This window comes from Culex pipiens, chromosome 3 (assembly GCF_016801865.2).
Source record: "Culex pipiens pallens isolate TS chromosome 3, TS_CPP_V2, whole genome shotgun sequence".
Classification (NCBI taxonomy): Eukaryota; Metazoa; Arthropoda; class Insecta; order Diptera; family Culicidae; genus Culex; species Culex pipiens.
In genome coordinates, this window is record NC_068939.1 from 961,874 (window position 1) to 979,926 (window position 18,053).

Below are 18,053 nucleotides of genomic sequence, written 5' to 3' on the forward strand. Positions count from 1 at the left end.
TGCAAACCCCGTCGTCGCACGGGTATCAAAAGTTTCCCCGAAGAACAAAGTGCCCCAGAACAAAATGGGTGAAAAGTGCGCGGAACCGAAGCGTTCCTCAGTGACTATTTTGTGCCCGAAAGAAAATGGTGGAAATCGGGACAAGATTTCTCCGCCATCAGCAACAAAAGTGCCCGTGAATGAGAGTGTGTGGTGACGACGACAAACAGCAGTGCGATCACCAACACTCGTTCGGTTTGTTTTGGTTGCACACAAGAAAAGCACCCACGGTGGGTCAAATAGGAGAATTTTGTGAAAAATAAAAATGCTTAAAAGTTTTCGCAAAATATTTTGCTAAATTCCGGGAGCAATTCCCGGAAGTTTGTGTGGGCGTGTGTGACCGGAAGTGACGTCACGAAGACAAAATGGCTGAAGAATTGGTGCAGCTGAAGTCGATCTTGCTCGACTTTCTGGCCATACTGGAGCGTTCTGCAGTTTGCGGACCGGAAGTGATCCTGACGGAGCAACCGGAAGTGAAGTTGGGGACACAGGCCGTCGGTGATCCGGGACGGCCGAAACTTGTGTCCAGTGCGTGGACAGTAGCAGTGCTGCTGATTTTATTATTATTATTTTTCAGGGAAACGTCAGTTCGATCGTTTTGACATTTCGAGTCAACGTTGCCAGATTATTTTGAGGGAGATCTGTATTTTCTTAAAAATAAATCTGTATTTTATCTGTATCTTGTCGAATTCGAAGCCATAGAAGACATTTTGAAACTTTTAACAACAGATCAAAGCTTTTTAATCATATTCAAGCATAAATTATTAACTAAATTGTTGAAACTTTCAAATATAATCGTTTTAAAAAAAATCTGTATATACAGATTTTTGTGATTTTTAGGATCGAAAAATCTGTAAAATACAGATTTATTTGTATATTTGGCAAGTCTGATTCCAAGGTTACAGGTTACAAGCACATATAGACAATTCCAGCTCAAATCAGGAATTTTTCTGGTACTTTTGTACCCGACCCTCTCCGATTTCAATGAAACTTTGTAGACATGTTATCCTAGGCCTATATAAGCCATTTTTGTGTATATGGAGCCAATAGTACTCGAAAATAACATTTGAGAAGGGCGTAAGGTATTTAAATATTTTTGTATTTTGCAATTTAAAAATTACTGTATCTCGAAGCCGTTGCGTCGTATCAAAAAGTGGTCAAAGACAAACTTGTAGGAAATTGGACGAGCTTTCTGAAAAAAATAAACTGAAACAAAAATACACGCCACTTATATGAGATTTTTTGATTTTTGAGTCTAAAACTTAAATTTAAAGGTGATGTTACGATTTTTACTCGTTCAAAATTTTTGAGGAAGTAGCCTAAGATGTTACCAAAAGATTGACGAAAAATGCAGGATGGTATGTGTCTCCTAAAAAAATACAAAAATCATTTTCTAAAACTGTTTTTTTGAAAAGTGGCCTAAACGTCGAAATTTTCAAAAACCGGTAAAGGGAATCGATTCCCCAGACAATTTTACATAAAAGTCACCATATTGACCATTGTCCTATGTCCAATCCTTGGAAAAATACAACGGTTTTAAAAATAAAAATGTTGAAAAATGGGGTTTTTGATGGTTTTTGGTAATATCTATATGACAGACTTGGTTTTTCAGTCTCGTAAATATTTTTACCGGAAAGCACGTCCAATTTCCCATAAGTTTGCCTTTGACACCATTTCAATTGGATGTAAGGGCTTACAGATATAAGCTTAATTACATTGCTAATAACTGAAAATATAATATTTTTTTCAGTGTGGTAGAAACCTTGATACGTAAATATCAAAACGAGTCAAATCAAAAAGCTGTCACAGGAAAACTTATGAGAAATTGGACGAGCTTTCCGGTAAAAATATTTACGAGACTGAAAAACCAAGTCTGTCATATAGAAATTACCAAAAACCACCAAAAACCCATTTTTTCAACATTTTTATTTTTAAAACCGCTGTATCTTCCCAAGGATTGGACATAGGACAATGGTCAATATGGAGACTTTTATGTAAAATTGTCTGGGGAATCGATTCCCACTACCGGTTTTTGAAAATTTCGACGTTTAGACCACTTAAAAAAACAGTTTTAGTAAATGATTTTTGTATTTTTTTAGGAGAGACATACCATCCTGCATTTTTCGTCAATCTTTTGGTAACATCTTAGGCTATATCCTCAAAAATTTTGAACGAAAAAAAATTGTGACATCACCCTTAAAATTAAGTTTTAGACTCAAAAATAAAAAAATATCATATAAGTGGCGTGTATTTTTGTTTCAGTGTATTTTTTTCAAAAAGCTCGTCCAATTTCCTACAAGTTTGTCTTTGACCACTTTTTGATACGACGCAACGGCTTCGAGATACACTTATTTTTAAATTGCAAAATACAACAATATTTAAATACCTTACGCCCTTCTCAATTGTTATTTTCGAGTACTATTGGCTCCATATACACAAAAATGGCTTATATAGGCCTAGGATAACATGTCTACAAAGTTTCATTGAAATCGGAGAGGGTCGGGTACAAAAGTACCAGAAAAATTCCTGATTTGAGCTGGAATTGCTCTATAAACAAACCGATTTGCCATCCCCTCGTAATTTGCGCCACGAACCTTCAATCAATCGTGCTAATTTTTCAACGAAAATCACAGCCATGCCGCAGAAAAAAAAGGCGAATAAATCGGCCCGGATCCGGATTATACCGTTGGACCTCGGCTCGGTCGAAGCGGTCGAATCGATGCACTCCGAGGGCTCGGAGTTTGCGCAGATGCGATCGGCGATGGTCATGAGGCAGCTCGATGAAATGAGACCGGTTCCGGGTGGTGGTCCGTTCTCCCAGAGCACGGCGGAGGTGCTCACGGCGCTGGAACCGACCCAACAGGTGGAATCGTTGGTTCCGCCGGAAGATCCGTTGGTACCGTCGGAGGAAGTTTTGGTTACACCTGCAGATCCGCTGGTCGAAGCACGGGTGAGTGATTGATTGAAAATAGATTTAGACATTTTGAAACTGTCAATATCAAAATACTCATAAATGGTTTTATAAATTTAATAAAAATGTCAGAAAATTAAAGGGCGGGTTATCTGGCCACTTTGGCCAGTTCCGGTGAATCCTGAATTCCGGTCCAAGCCGAGGGTTTTTCCCAAATGTTCAAATATGTCAAGCGGCATATCAAAATACTCGTAAATGGTTTTATAAATTCAATTAAAATATCATAAAATTAAAGGGGTGGCCCAGCAAAATCAAATGGCGTCACGGGCGTCGCGCATATCATTTTTGTCAGGGCCGATTTTTCGAAAAAATGCCATACTTTGAAGGTCTGTGCCGTGCTCCAGAGTGCTCCAAACTACAATGTTATATTTTTTTTTGTTCGATACCACTATCCACTGTGACCAGGAATTAGATTTATTGCGGACTTGCGGTTCTATTTATAGAATCACAAAGACTTCATCTGTTATTAGGCAAATGGGACACGCACACACGCTATTGTTGAGCTAGTGTGTCGAGCGATTCACTGCCGTAACTCTGCCGCCGAAGAGGTTTGAATGTTTTTTCCTTCCTCTTTGGCTTATATATACCAAAACATGTGCAAGGATCTGGCCTACACGCCAGTGATGTTGAAAATAAACGCTTCAGTGACCAAAGTGCCTCAAATGTTGACATTTTTGAAAAAAAAAAATCTCTTTTTTACGGGTTTAATCCCATTTAAAATTCAAATGCATAGCGCCAGCTCCTGTTAAGTCCAATCAAGCTCATATTTGGGATTTGGGCTCAGTATGGCCACCGGAACAAACCCCTGAATGCCCGCCAAAAAGTAATTTGTGTTACATCCTAGTGTATAGAGTTTTTTTACGTGCGCATGTATTGCGTGTACGTACAAGAAAAAAAGTGAGGTTAAATTTTGTCCGGCCAACATCAAATGGTGCGCTAGTGTGCATTCGCGAAACATCATAAAGCTCTATTGTGTTAGTTAAAGTGACAGCAGATGGATTCTGCTGCTGTTTTCTAGAGATCCATCTTCTGAAATTTGGAGTGTGATTTTTGAACTGTTCCAAATTTTTGCGCTTGCAGACTTTTAAAAATGCAAATTTGTTGATACTATCAAAACATGCAAGAAACCCGAATTTCATCCAAATCGGACCACCCCCTTGCATTTTTAAACCTCCCCAAAAAATCGTCTTTTTGGTAATTTTTGAGCAAAACTCCTAGTTTCAAACGACGTTAGCTCAGAAACCACCAATCTCAGAAGGTCGGTCTTCGACTCAATCTTGATTTTGATTTTTTTTTTCTACCTGAGCAATTCTCTACGAAATCGGTCTTTTTTTAATTTTAATTTTTGAATTTTTAATCTGCTGAAACAGGCTGAAACTTTTATGGTGCTTCCGGTATGCCCAAAGAAGCCATTTTGCATCATCAGTTGAACCTTGTTGATTCGACCCTTAGTTGCTGAGATATTGGTATGCAAAGGTTTAAAAACAGGAAAATTGATGTTTTCTAAGTCTCACCCAAACAACCCACCATTTTTTAACGTCGATATCTCAGCAACTAATGGTTCGATTTACAATGTTAAAACATGAAACATTCGTGAAATTTTCCGATCTTTTCGAAAACAATATTTTCATTTTTTTTAAATCAAGACCAACATTTCAAAAGGGCGTAATATTGAAAGTCGAGAACAAAACACTGATGATGTTTGCAAGTAGTAGATGAAATACGTATCTGTCAAGATATTAAAATATATAGCGGAATTAAAAGGAACAACTCGTCTCTTTGTATTCATAGTAATGCATTCTAAAATCTAAATCTAAAAAAATAAAGATAGTTTTTTTTTTGCAAATCAAGTTTTAGTGACAAATAGTTAAATTAAAAATCACCATTTTTTTCACCGTGCATCATTTTTTTCAGTGTAGTCCTTATCCATACTTACAACTTTGCCGAAGACACCAAATCAATCAAAAAAATTTTTCAAAAGATTCAGATTTTTTAATTTTCATACATCATTTTTGTATGGACAGCTACCAAATTTGTATGGAAAATTATATAGACAAACTAATGATGCAAAATGGGCACCAAAAACGTTTCAGCCGGATTAAAAATTACAAAAAAAAAATCGAATGACCGAAATCTGAGAGAATTGCTCACCTGTATTACGCAATTGAAAACTTAAAATGGCCGTATCTCAAAACACCCCAACTTTTTTTTATTATTTGACCCCACCATCGTATTCCCTGGCCAATTTTACATAAGAATCACTTATTGACAGAAATGAATACGTTTCGTTCCAGAGATATCGTATTTTAAAATTGTGAGTATTTGAGATTACCTACATACATCAGCTTCATTCGCCGCATCTGCTTGAAGAATACAGGCGTGCTGTTCAATAATTACTACCTGGTATTCTAGAAGATGATAATATGTTTTTTATTTTTAAAATTTTACGCTATTTTCAAGGAAGCCGGTTGTCTGTAGATTAGCAGCTAGTTCGTTCGTCAACGCGCTCTCGAATTTTCGTCGATTTTTGTTGTAAAAGTGCTTTAAATGTGTTGAATTTGTGCTCAAAAGTTTGATATGGAAGTTTCTGATTTTTATTGAAAAAAAAACCCTGTTTTCAATTATTTTAAATCGGAATATTTTTCTTTTTTGTTCCGGCCATGATGAAGAGCTTTTATCGTTTTGCTCGTTTTGGTTTGATTCGAAAGAAGCAAAGTTGTGTATTTCAGAAGTCAGTGAAAAAAATGTAGCGGGAGTTCAGTCGGAGTGTTTTCGGTTTGGTGCCCAATTGTTCGGGAAGAGGGGTTCGGGTTCCCTTAACGTGGACCGAGTGTGTGGAGGTGGGGTTTGAAAGAGCAGCGGCCAAGGACGGGGCACGAGCTTTTCGCTTGTGTGTGTGCCCAAGTAACCGCGGGACACTAAAACGCAAAATTAAATCAACTCTATATCAATATATAAAGTAGGGGAAGGTGCGGCAAGACGACCATATGGGGCAAGAGGAATAATCGCTCGTACGGCCGTATTTTTTACAATTTTGAATATTTCCAGTATGAGGATTTGTTGCTAGCGATGCAATTAGCTGATTCTACTAGCACATAACCGCCAAAACGACGTAAACGCCACTGTGAATAAGATTTAATGATGTTTTTTTTCAAAACCTTGGTTTTCTTATAATATTTGTAAAGTACAAAATAAGGCCTAGGGTTCGTTTTAAGGCTCATTTATCAAAATGCTATTTTTCCTAGATCAGTAGTGTCCCTACCAATGACTTGCACCTATTACAAAGTATGATTAAACTTTTGGTAATTTTTGTTGAGAGCTTTAAAAAAATCTTGATCAGGTGGGGCAAGTGTACTTTATGGATTTTCAGTATGAAAAAAAAAATACGAATTGCTGCAACAAAATATTTTATTGAGAAATAAATACAAAAAAGTACTTAAAAACTGATAAACAATTGTTAAAAAAAATTGTCCACACAAAATATAGTAATATTATGAAAATTTAGTATTTATCATCTAAGTATTTTTTTTTCTTAAAAACGATCAATATAGAGTCAAATATGATTATTTAATCTAAAAATGAAAGAAACGTTTCAAATATATTCTAATCTGATGTATCTAAGTGATAACAGTTCAATTGTTAGCAAATTAACATGTTGTTTCATGCATTGTTCCTCTTGCCCCACTAGTTGAGTAGAACGTACGGAAAATCAAAAATTTTAAAATCAATTTTTTACATTAAAAACAGATTTTTTTTAAACTTGTTCTACAAAAGTCTTAGTCAAGACCTGGAATAAGATGATTATAAAAAAATCCGACAGATTTTTTAAACGTTTTTAATGGGTTATAACGAGCATTTCCTTAGCTTGTTACACTTGCCCCACTTTCCCCTAAGCCTTTTAGAGCCCCATTACTCTATATCTCCTTGTAAAGTGAGATTAAATCCAAAAGTGGCGACTGGAACGGTGGATATAGAGTTATGTGCATTGAAAAAGTACCTTAAAATGTAAAAAATTAAAAAAAAAACTTTTTACAACGCCATCTGTTGTTTATTTGAACGATTCTAACACAGATGGCGCGGAATTAAGCTTGTGGGGGTTGTTTTTTGCTCCAAATTTTCCAGTCCAGTTTACGATGCTGTTGAAGGGAAAATCCACGATTATGATGCCGTGCGCCTGCTGACTACTCTGTAAAGAAGATGCTTTTCTAAGAGGATAGTTGTTGATGGTGTCTTCCCTGTCATTTTAAGAGATAGCTGGGATAGATTTCTTAAAATCATTTTCTGAGATTTTTATTTAATTCACGATTGATCAAACTATCAACACACAGTTCCACTTCACTAAACATTTTTTTTTTTTATTTCTTTCTTACATTTTTCCAGCGTAATGACGAATCCAAGCAAGCAAAGGCGGCAGCAGCGAATCGTCCGCCGGAACCACCACAAATGGATCCGCTTCTGGACGCGCTGACAAACCGTGGCCCGTTTTACCAGAGCACGGCGGAGGTGCTCACGGCGCAGGAACCGACCCAACAGGTGGAGTCGTTGGAGCCGCCGGAAGTTCCGTTGGTGCCGTCGGAGGACGCTTTAGTTGCACCTGTAGATCCGCTGGTCGAAGCACAGGTGAGTGATTGATTGAAAATAGCGTATATAACATGCCTTATAACGTTGTTTAGTGCAATTACTTGATATGGCCAAGGCCTTCGGGGACCCTGGAACCGGTTCCAAGTGACCATCTGATGACTAGGGCTAGTGATTGTTCGCAATTTCGCGGAAGCCGCGTAATCCGTGAAATTTGCCCTCGGCTGTAAAATTTGGTACAGTCATCCCACATATTCGGAACACCCACAAATTCGGAACACTTTTGTGGTAATTTGTCAATAACATGCCAAATGCAGCTTTTCTGTCGACCCTACTATTTTTAGGACCTTCATTTGGACATTCTCTTGCTATTTCACTGGTAAAAGTAGTACTTTTTGAACAAAAAACTTCTTTTCAAGACTATTTTATCCAGAGCAGCAAAACAATGCCTCCAAATTGCCTGTTTCATAATTGTGGGATGTTATTGTGCCTCCCACAATTGTGGAACACCTGAATTTAACTGATATTTTTACAAAAAAAGTTATCAGACCTTTCATAAAACATAACTAAGCATGAGTTTCGTTGGTTTCAGTGCCTGAAGTCATTATTTTGTAAAAATTATGTTCTCATGGAGAGAACCAAAGTTTGTTTACATCCGTAAGAAAAAAGTGTTCCGAATTTGTGGATTTCAAGGGTCAAAGTTTTTCTTCAAAAACTTGATATAAAAGTTAAAATTTGCAGTTGTTCGATACAGCATTCGAAAGATCGCAAGAAAAGCTTTCAAATGAAGGTAAAAGCGAATCATTAAGTTCAATCAATGATTTTCTATGATTTTTTGAACATTGGCCGATCTGTAAACTGTTCCGAATATGAGGGATGACTGTACATACCGCGAAATTCGAAATAATTTAGTGTCAGATTGCTCCACAGTGTAATTTTACACTTCACTAAACATATTTTTTTTATTTCTTTCTTACATCTTTCCAGTGTAATGACGAACCCAAGCAAGCAAAGGCGGCAGCAGCGAAACGTCCGCCGGAACCACCACAAATGGATCCGCTTCTGGACGCGCTGACAAACCGTGGCCCGTTTTACCAGAGCACGGCGGAGGTGCTCACGGCGCAGGAACCGACCCAACAGGTGGAGTCGTTGGAGCCACCGGAAGTTCCGTTGGTGCCGTCGGAGGACGCTTTAGTTGCACCTGTAGATCCGCTGGTCGAAGCACAGGTGAGTGATTGATTGAAAATAGCGTATATAACATGCCTTATAACGTTGTTTAGTGCAATTACTTGATATGGCCAAGGCCTTCGGGGACCCTGGAACCGGTTCCAAGTGGCCATCTGATGACTAGGGCTAGTGATTTTTCGCAATTTCGCGGAAGCCGCGTAATCCGTGAAATTTGCCCTTGGCCGTAAAATTTGGTAAATACCGCGAAATGTCGCGAAATTCGAAATAATTTAGTGTACAATTTGCCGATGTTCCAGAATCGGTTCCAGAGTGGCCAAAATGTCAATTAGTTAGCGTATAAACCTTCCTTGGGCTTTTACGAACCCAAGCTTTAACGAACCTCCCCATATATATATAGATGTTAGTGAAGAACACAGCCAAAATTGACCCTTTAAAAAATACATTTTTAATAACATTGGCAAAGTCACATAAAACAAGTCAAACTTCCAACCCAAGAATTTTCTAAAATTTTATGAGTTTCCAATGCTTTTGCCTTCCTAACCTTACTGAGGAAAGGCTATAAAATCACTCGAAAAATGAACTTCTTAATTTGACCACCTAGACCCCCCTTCACGTATACATATCGACTCAGAATCATGTTCTGAGCAAATGACTGTGTGGATGTGTGTAGGTGGGTGAACAAAAAATTGTCACTCAATTATCTCCGGTCTGGATGAATGGATTTTGACCGTATTAGTATCATTCGATCTGTCTTGGAGTCCCATAAGTCTCTATTTAAAATCAGCAAGTTTAGTTAAGTACTTCAAAAGTTATGCTAAAAAAACGATCTTGACTACATTTCAGTAGATTGTAAAAAGGGTGGTTTTTGTTAGAAACCCCATCTTGTTATACATAGAAAGGTATTGAAAAGACCTTTCCAACGAGCCCATAACATTGAAGATCTGACAACCCTATCAAAAGTTTTAGGCACTTAAGTGTGCTTATCCACTTTTTTGAGGCCGTGTTATTTGCAATTAAGTTTTCATAATACTGTTTGTTAAAGCCTGATCTCGAATATTTTGGTTAAAATGGTGGACGGATTCATTATGCGACCCGTCATTGGGTTATTACAAAAACATCATCACCGTCATTGTCGGCCTGGATTTCTATCGTTTTCCCCAAATTGACCTCATGCACGGGCTGATTCTCTCAGATGTTTTCTCGCAAACCACATTTTCTTTGAACAAAAAGGAAACTCAGAATTACTAGGTTGCTTTTTTCAGAATGAAGTTTATTTCGTGCTTGCCATTTCATTAGGGCACAAAACTTTTGTAAACAAGAGTGTATCCCTCTCACACCTTATGCAAACTGTCATTTGAGTGAAAGGGATACACAATTGTTTACAAAAGTATTGTGCCCTTTTGAAATGTTAGGCTCCATTTCTTAATGTTGATCTCTTCCGGGAGTTTCATCAATCAATCTTTCTTGAAAACCGTTAGTTTGAGAACTGGAATAATCTGAGTCAATCCGGGCCAACAACGACGACGACGGTGGTGATCTACTGCCAAGAACCCTTGCCATCTGGAACAAGTTCCTGAGAACATGCACCGGTAACGGTCGATGGCTTAAACAGCAGCCGCCAGTGGGCACCGGGGCCGCACAGCTTCGTGAGTGACATCGCTCCTGCAAAAAGTGTAGCACAAAACCTGAAAGAGGAAGAAAATAGGAAAATTGAGTGATCCCTTTTTCCAACCAAATAACTCTCAAAACTCACCCAAAAACAGCGGGCAATCAGATCCAGCTGGTCACGCACTCGGGAACCAGAAGCAATCAGCTATTATGCACCACGGTCCAGAAATTCATAAAATGAGAAAAAATCACTTTATTTAATCGAGACATGACCAACATGACGAACTGCTGGAGTGCGAAGATTGTTTTGACAGTTTTCTGATGGAGAAAACAAACAACACTCGGCGAGGGGAGCATGGATGGAAAATAGGTTGGTAGGATGTGTAACCGGGTGATCCGTCGGACCGCAGCCATGCCAGATATGCAGATAAATCTGTATTATAAAGATTTTTCGAACCCAAAAATCTGTATTTACAGATTTTTTTTAAAATGATTTTATTTCAACAATTTACTAATTGTTTCAAATCTGAAAATATTTTTATCGTAAAGATCAGACAATTTTACATAAGAATGACGATTTGCACTTGATAGTTTAACACATTTATGTTGATAAAAATAAAAATTATGTATCTTTTTATTTAGTTTAATTTCTATACCAACACAAATGTGTCAAACAATCAAGTGCAAATCGTCATTCTTATGTAAAATTGTCTGATCTTTACGATAAAAATATTTTCAGATTTTGAAAATCTGACCTAACAATTGAAAATGGCCAAAAATGCTTTTATAGCGGAATTGGGGTTAAATGAACCCTAGATTATTTTTGCGGTGCAAGTGGTTATTTTTACTGAGTTCCTGGGACATTTTCACACAAGTGAAGTGCATTTTGGATGGTCGCATAAAGCCTCCGCTCTAAAAACAGACCAATTTTCAAGATTTTTTTTTTAAAATGGGAATTGGGGCAAAATGGACCCTTTGCCGTTTCGTGCGGTAGATGAAACCATCACCAATCGATTACCCGATTTTTTTTACATAAGAAACACTATTTTTCATACCAGGTAACCAGCCGCATTCAATTAAGTTCGATTTTGGGTTCCATTTCGCCCACTGTGCATTTCTTCTAATACAACGTTGAATGGTGATAAGAAATAACTTTCCAACATAGTTTTCATGAAATTTGATCACTTATATAAAAAATGTTACTTAACAAAACAAACATTTTTGAAAATAGTGTAAATATGTTATATATTCCGCCCCCAAGTGGATTTTTATTAAATACTTCCACCACCAAGCCTCTAAATGATTTGAAGTTTCCGTTGTTGTTTGATTACCTTCGTAATAGCTCCTGGTACCATTCTAAACATTGAAATTTTTTTTGAGGCAATCTGCCTTTTGAGAAAGCTTATTTAAGAACCTTGAAATACTACGAGATACTACGAATTTTTATACTAGTTTAACTTACCTGCAAATAACATAAGTACCAATAGTTGACTACCTGCAAAGCGCTGCATTTTTCTTTTGTTTAATACCTTGTAAGTAGGACACGATTAGGCAAATTAGTGACGGTTTTTCTTTTCTTATTACACGACGCCTGTCCAACTTGTAATCAATTTTTTGTGTATTTAAAGCACGTCAGGAATTTATCTCATTGGCGCGCCGATGTGGGAATGGGAAGTAATTTGTGATTGTTGAAGGTATTGTTTTGATTCGCAGCATATTGAACGAACTGTTGCGGATGTGGAACATCGCAGAACGGATTTTCTCTTCTATCCTTATTCTGCTACTATCTATCTTCTGTTTTATTTTGTTTAACTAATATTCTGAACCTATTTTCAGGATGCTAACCAACTTGACAACGACGTCGCCGATGCTCCCGAGGATCACCAATTATTCCTGTTGACGCCAGAACAACAGGAAGTAATTATAATTTCCGACGACGAAGATGACGACCACCAAGTGAACCCGAAGGTGTGTTTCTGGGCTGATCTGGAGAACGTAAGGCGCTACACTAATATAACTGAGTACGTCGCTAGTGGCTTGAAGCAACATTATAAGAACGACCCGAAAAAAGCCGAGCGAGCCTTGGCAGATTTGGAAGATGTTGTACTGTTTTATTTCATGTTAAACATTGATCTGTTCCGGCGAAACCAGTTTCCTGAGGGAGTAGTTGAGCTGACGGGGCGAGCTCGTCAGGAACGCGAAGCCGTTTCTCAACCCGTTGGCCCACGGATGTCATTGCCAACTCCGGCTCCGCAAGCAGCACAAACGCCAGAACAACAGGAAGTAATTATAATTTCCGACGACGAAGATGACGACCACCAAGTGAACCCGAAGGTGTGTTTCTGGGCTGATCTGGAGAACGTAAGGCGCTACACAAATATCGATGAGCACGTCGCTAGTGGCTTGAAGCAACATTTTAAGAACGACCCGAAAAAAGCCGAGCGAGCCTTGGCAGATTTGGAAGATGTTGTACTGTTTTATTTCATGTTAAACATTGATCTGTTCCGGCGAAACCAGTTTCCTGAGGGAGTAGTTGAGCTGACGGGGCGAGCTCGTCAGGAACGCGAAGCCGTTTCTCAACCCGTTGGCCCACGGATGTCATTGCCAACTCCGGCTCCGCAAGCAGCACAAACGCAAGCTGCTACAGTTTCTGCCACGTTGCCGATGCAGACTCCGTCGGCGGTCTCCACGACGGCGGCATTGGAGACGCCTCGGCAACCATTGAGCGCCAAACTTCGCCAGATTGCCTACGAGGAATGTCCTCCTTCTGTGCCAGCGACGCCCGAAACTCCCGACGACACGATGTCCATACCCGATTCGGCAAACTTCCAGCCGGAATTTAACTCGACGCAGAACACGTCCGGTGGATCGACGATTGGCGCCGCCCCCGGAACGCCACGGCCCTCTCCGCCGTTAGAAATCGAGCGAGACAATGCAGGCGATGGCGAGGAAGTACCCATGGACAACGGGCCCGTCGTGCTGGAAGACACGATGAGTCAAAGCCAGATCGATCTGATGGAGCTCATCGACGGGTTGTTCCGGGAAGAGCCACAGCCGGACGCAACGCAGCTGTCGCAAACGTCGGAAAAAAATGGCGACGGCCAGCGGCTATCTCAGAACCGGCAGTCGATGGGGTTTCGCAGCAGGTAGATGTTAGCTCGTTTCATCCTCATTCTCTGAACTTAAGTTGCCCCATCTCCTCCCCCACACAGTCAATCGCCACGTGTACGTTCAGACTAGTGGCGCCACCATTCAAACCGCAATCCGGCTTTTCACCAGCGCACGCACCATCTGCAGGTCACCCTGAACCACAAACGGAACGACCTCTTTCGGTTGGACGTAACGGACCACGAGGTGCGTAAACTGTTCGGCCTACGATAGCTTTAGGCCGCGGCCCGATCGGTACCAGAGCAATTCCATGTCAAATAGGGAAACGGTTGTACCGGACCCCAAAGGCGTACTAAGGTCGGGTGTCACCCGGGACGGGCTGCCCGGTGTCACCCCAAACACCCCCCCCCCCCTTCCTTTACACCCCCCTTCTAGGTTAAATCCCAGAAAACTTGTGTCACACGAAACTCTTCTTACAAACTGGAATTCTTAATAATACTCTCTCTACTCTCTACAATTAACTTTTTTTTTTTGCAATATACATGAAACAAATATTTAAAATAATGAAATTTAAAGTATTCAATTTGATTTTTTTTTTCATATGCAAAATACATGTACCATAATCATCGAAATAATTATATCAGATAACTAGTTGAAAAACGAAGATATCATTCAGCTCAGCGAATTTCCTTTAAGGGGTTACATACATGTAGAAAATCACAAAATTTAATATTTCAGAAAATTCACTAAAAAGATGATTTTCAATCACTCCTGAAAGTTTCATGAAGATATTTCGTGACTAAACTGAGTAAGAGCCTATTTAAGTTTACAATTTTGCCATGCGCAAAGCTAACTGTCAAAAATTGAGAACGTTTTTCTCTAAACACCGAGTTGATTTACGGGTGCCACGATATCTCGAGATGGGATAGACCAAATTGGCTGAAATTTGGGGTGAAGACTCCTAAGACATATCCCGTGTGCATGACGAAGCTTGATTTTGAAATTTCGCTTTTTAAAAAAATACAAAAATCAAAAAATGACGATTTTTAATATGCAAAACTAAAAAAATAATTTTTATCTTTTTTTTAAATTAAGTTTTTGAAAATCGGTCATCGTCATGCACACAGGACCGGTTCAATGAGTCTTCACCAAAATGTTGAGCCAATTTGTTCAAAGCAGTGTTGAGATATCGCGGCACCCGTTTTTTTGAATCTGCTAACTTAAAATAGCTATATCTCGGCAATGGTACGTCCAAATGTCTTCATATTTATTTTGTTTATAGATGAAAATGTATATGTTAATGCCCTGCAAAAAGATTTTAAAAAAAGTTTAATTGTGTGCTCTTCCAACCTCTGACATTTTTGACGGTTTACATGTATGTAACCCCTTAAGGTCACTGATTTTTTTATTGAAAAATATGCCAAAAAAATCTTTATCTGCAACTTAGATTTTGTTTATCGTTTTTTTAGTGTTCTTTTCTTTGAAAGCATTTATTTTTCTTATAGCTTAAAAATCGATTAAAAGTTTGACATGCTTAGTGAAAAAATTTGAATTTCATTTAATTTTTTCAAGTAAAATCGTTATCGTAATCATTGATAATGAATGATGAATATATTTTCAGAAAATTCTTCAATTCGAGATTGAAGAATACGTAAATTTGAATCAGAATTCAAGATTAAACATTTGTTTAGAAAAAAAATCCACGGTATAAGTATTCTCTAGAAATTTTATTCAGATTTAGCTGGAAATCAAAACTGGAAAAGTAAAGTCATTGATTAGATTATTATTTTTTAAATATACAATGTAAACTGGAAAAAAAAAAATTTCCATAACATAACATAAAAAATGCAGTTTGCTTTAGATCCATTCTCTGAGATTTCGGTCATTCGATTTTTTTTGTATTTTTTTATCCGGCTGAAACTTTTTCGGTGCCTTTGGTATACCCAAAGAAGCCATTTTGCATCATTAGTTTGTCCATATAATTTTCCAAACAAATTTGGCAGCTGTCCATACAAAAATGATGTACAAAAATTCAAAAATCTGTAAATTTTGAAGGAATTTTTTGATTGATTTGGTGTCTTCAATAAAGTTGTAGGTTGTAGGTATGGATAAGGACAGCTTCCAAATGTGTTTTGAAATTTACATGGACAAAATAAAGATGCAAAACGGCTGCTTTGGGCATACCGGAGGCAACAAAATAGTTTCAGCCGAATTAAAAAATACAGAAATTAAAAAATAGATCTATTTCGTTGTGAATTTCTCTTTTAAAATAATGCCTTTAAGTTCATTTCGGAAAACTTCAAAACAATAAATAAATATAAAATTAAGTATTATGTACTTTTAAATTAATTAAATATAATTAAAAATGCTTTTAGCATTGCTATAGGTACATTCCAATACTTAAAAAAAATCGCATTTTGTATCATACCGCCATGACATTTGTTGTCTTTACCTTTCAAAATACCAAAGTTTGCGTTTTTGATTCTCTTAAACAGTGGTCCTAAGCCATCTGAATGTCGCGGGCCACTTTTGAAATTTGCCGTGGTATCACGGGCCGCACGCAACTTGTAAATTTCAACATTCGAAAGCTGATTTTTGATAAACTAACATTAAGCAAAACTTTTCCATAAGATTTTTAAATGTAATTAAATGTTATATAATTATAAAATTTTACCAAAATATACTTCCGCATCAATCCTTTCCCTTTTTTAAGATTTTTTTTTTAATTTGAAAGAATTTTGAAACATTCATTTTCACTTTTCAGAATATTATATTTTTAAAGCACTCAATTTTTCAACTTCACTTAAAATGACACCATAGAATTTACTTTTAGCTGAAAAATAAAAATAATGCTTTGAAAAAAAGTGTGCTATTGGTAAAAAGAGTTCAAATATTTTTTTTTCTTTGTCTCTACGACCTGGCTGAAAAAAAAAACAAACGCTTTTACAATAAATAAATATTCCATCGTAATCTTTACTTAACAATAGTGAGAGATATGATGATAACTTTTAAAAAATAATTAGAAATATTCTTTTACATGGCCGTTGCAAATATTTTTCAATGTTTAAGTCACCTCCCTTTCAAAATTTGTCCGAAAAATCAGAGGGCAATTTTTTTTTTTTCAAAAAACTTCTAAATTTCAATGAAAACAGAAGTTCAATCAACTGAAAACAATCTAAAATGCATTTTTCTGCATTGATAATCATATTTAGCATGTTTGGGCTGGATTCAAAATATTTTGAATTTTTATGAAATTCCAATGCACAAAACCGCAAAAACTTTTTTTCGGCGAAAAAAAATTTTTCGTCAATACTTAGATATTTTGGAAACTAATGTTTGCAAAACAACTGGACAGGTGTATAATGCATTTAAAAACACCTTTTTCATTAAAATGTTGAAACCATGGCTCGTAAATTCAATTCAGAGCCGAGGGACATAAACTTTAAAAAATATTTGCAACGGCCTAAATATATTGACATTAAAACAGAAAATATATAATTGAAAATTTAGTTTTTTATTTGATTTTTATTGTGCCATTTTTTTTCTTTTCAAAATCAAAGATACAGGAAGAAAAAAAATCATATGGAATTGCTCGGAAAATAAAATTTTAATTGAAAATATTGCTTAAAAATCCATAATTATTTTTTTATAATTTTTTTTTATATATAAAAAATTTCGACGGTTTTGTTCGAACGCGAATCAATTCAACACGGAATGTCGGATCGAGGTGCTCTTTGTTGCGTTGGGTTCGTGTAAGCCCAAGGAAGGTTTATATGCTAAAAAAAATGCCACTTTGGCCACTCTGGAACCGATTTCGGAGGATCTCCAGATTGTATGGGAAAATTTACGTAAAATCAAATTTTGATCACAGGAGGCTGAATAAGCAAACAAGCTAAAAAACGTCAAGAAAATAAAAGACAAGACGAAGTTTGTCGGGTTAGGCTTGTATTTTCAACGTTCTCGAATGTCATTATCGAGTGAAACTGGCTCCATGTACACAAAAATGGCTTATAGAAGTGTAGGAGAACATGTCTACAAAGTTTCATTGAAAATTTCCTGAAAAAATCATGGAATTGCTCACCAGTGGTACCGAATGATCTTAACCGAGCATGTGTTGTATCTGTTTTTCAGCACGGCGTCGCGGTGTTCCGCCGGGTGGATGTTCCGGGTGCGGAACGGAGCAAGTGGAGGCGGGTTCGCCGAGGAGGAGGAGTTTAACTGTTATTTGCATTCCGGAGGAGGCGGAGGAGGAGCTGAGAAGACCAGTGAGGGGGACTTTGGTGACCTGAGTGAAGGAGTGGGTGATTTTGGGTGGGATAAGTTTGTTTGAGTTTTGATTTATGTATGTTTTTGGAGGAAAAATGTCAATGTCAGTTTTTTTTAAATTATGTTTTATAAAATTGTACAAAAACTCACAATATTCTCTCTCTCGATATCGATTAATTCACACCTAAAATTCCAGTGATCTGTAAGAATTGTAGTTTCGTTGAGCGTTTTGGTAGAACTTCAGCAGTATTCACAGCTGGCAGAATTTTCCAATAGGTCAGGTTTAGTCTTTGCC

The 18,053-nt window shown here is 37.5% G+C and overlaps 1 protein-coding gene across 1 annotated transcript; it reads left to right on the top strand.

The window, feature by feature from the left end:
* Positions 1 to 404: 404 nt before the first annotated feature.
* Positions 405 to 17,790, top strand: LOC120428627 (uncharacterized). Its single transcript, XM_052711164.1, has 7 exons — positions 405 to 567; positions 2,673 to 2,989; positions 7,391 to 7,630; positions 8,576 to 8,815; positions 12,221 to 13,530; positions 13,597 to 13,738; positions 17,624 to 17,790. Exons 1-6 carry the CDS (start codon positions 405 to 407, stop codon positions 13,622 to 13,624), a joined length of 2,298 nt encoding a protein of 765 aa, XP_052567124.1. The 3' UTR covers positions 13,625 to 13,738; positions 17,624 to 17,790.
* Positions 17,791 to 18,053: the final 263 nt, after the last annotated feature.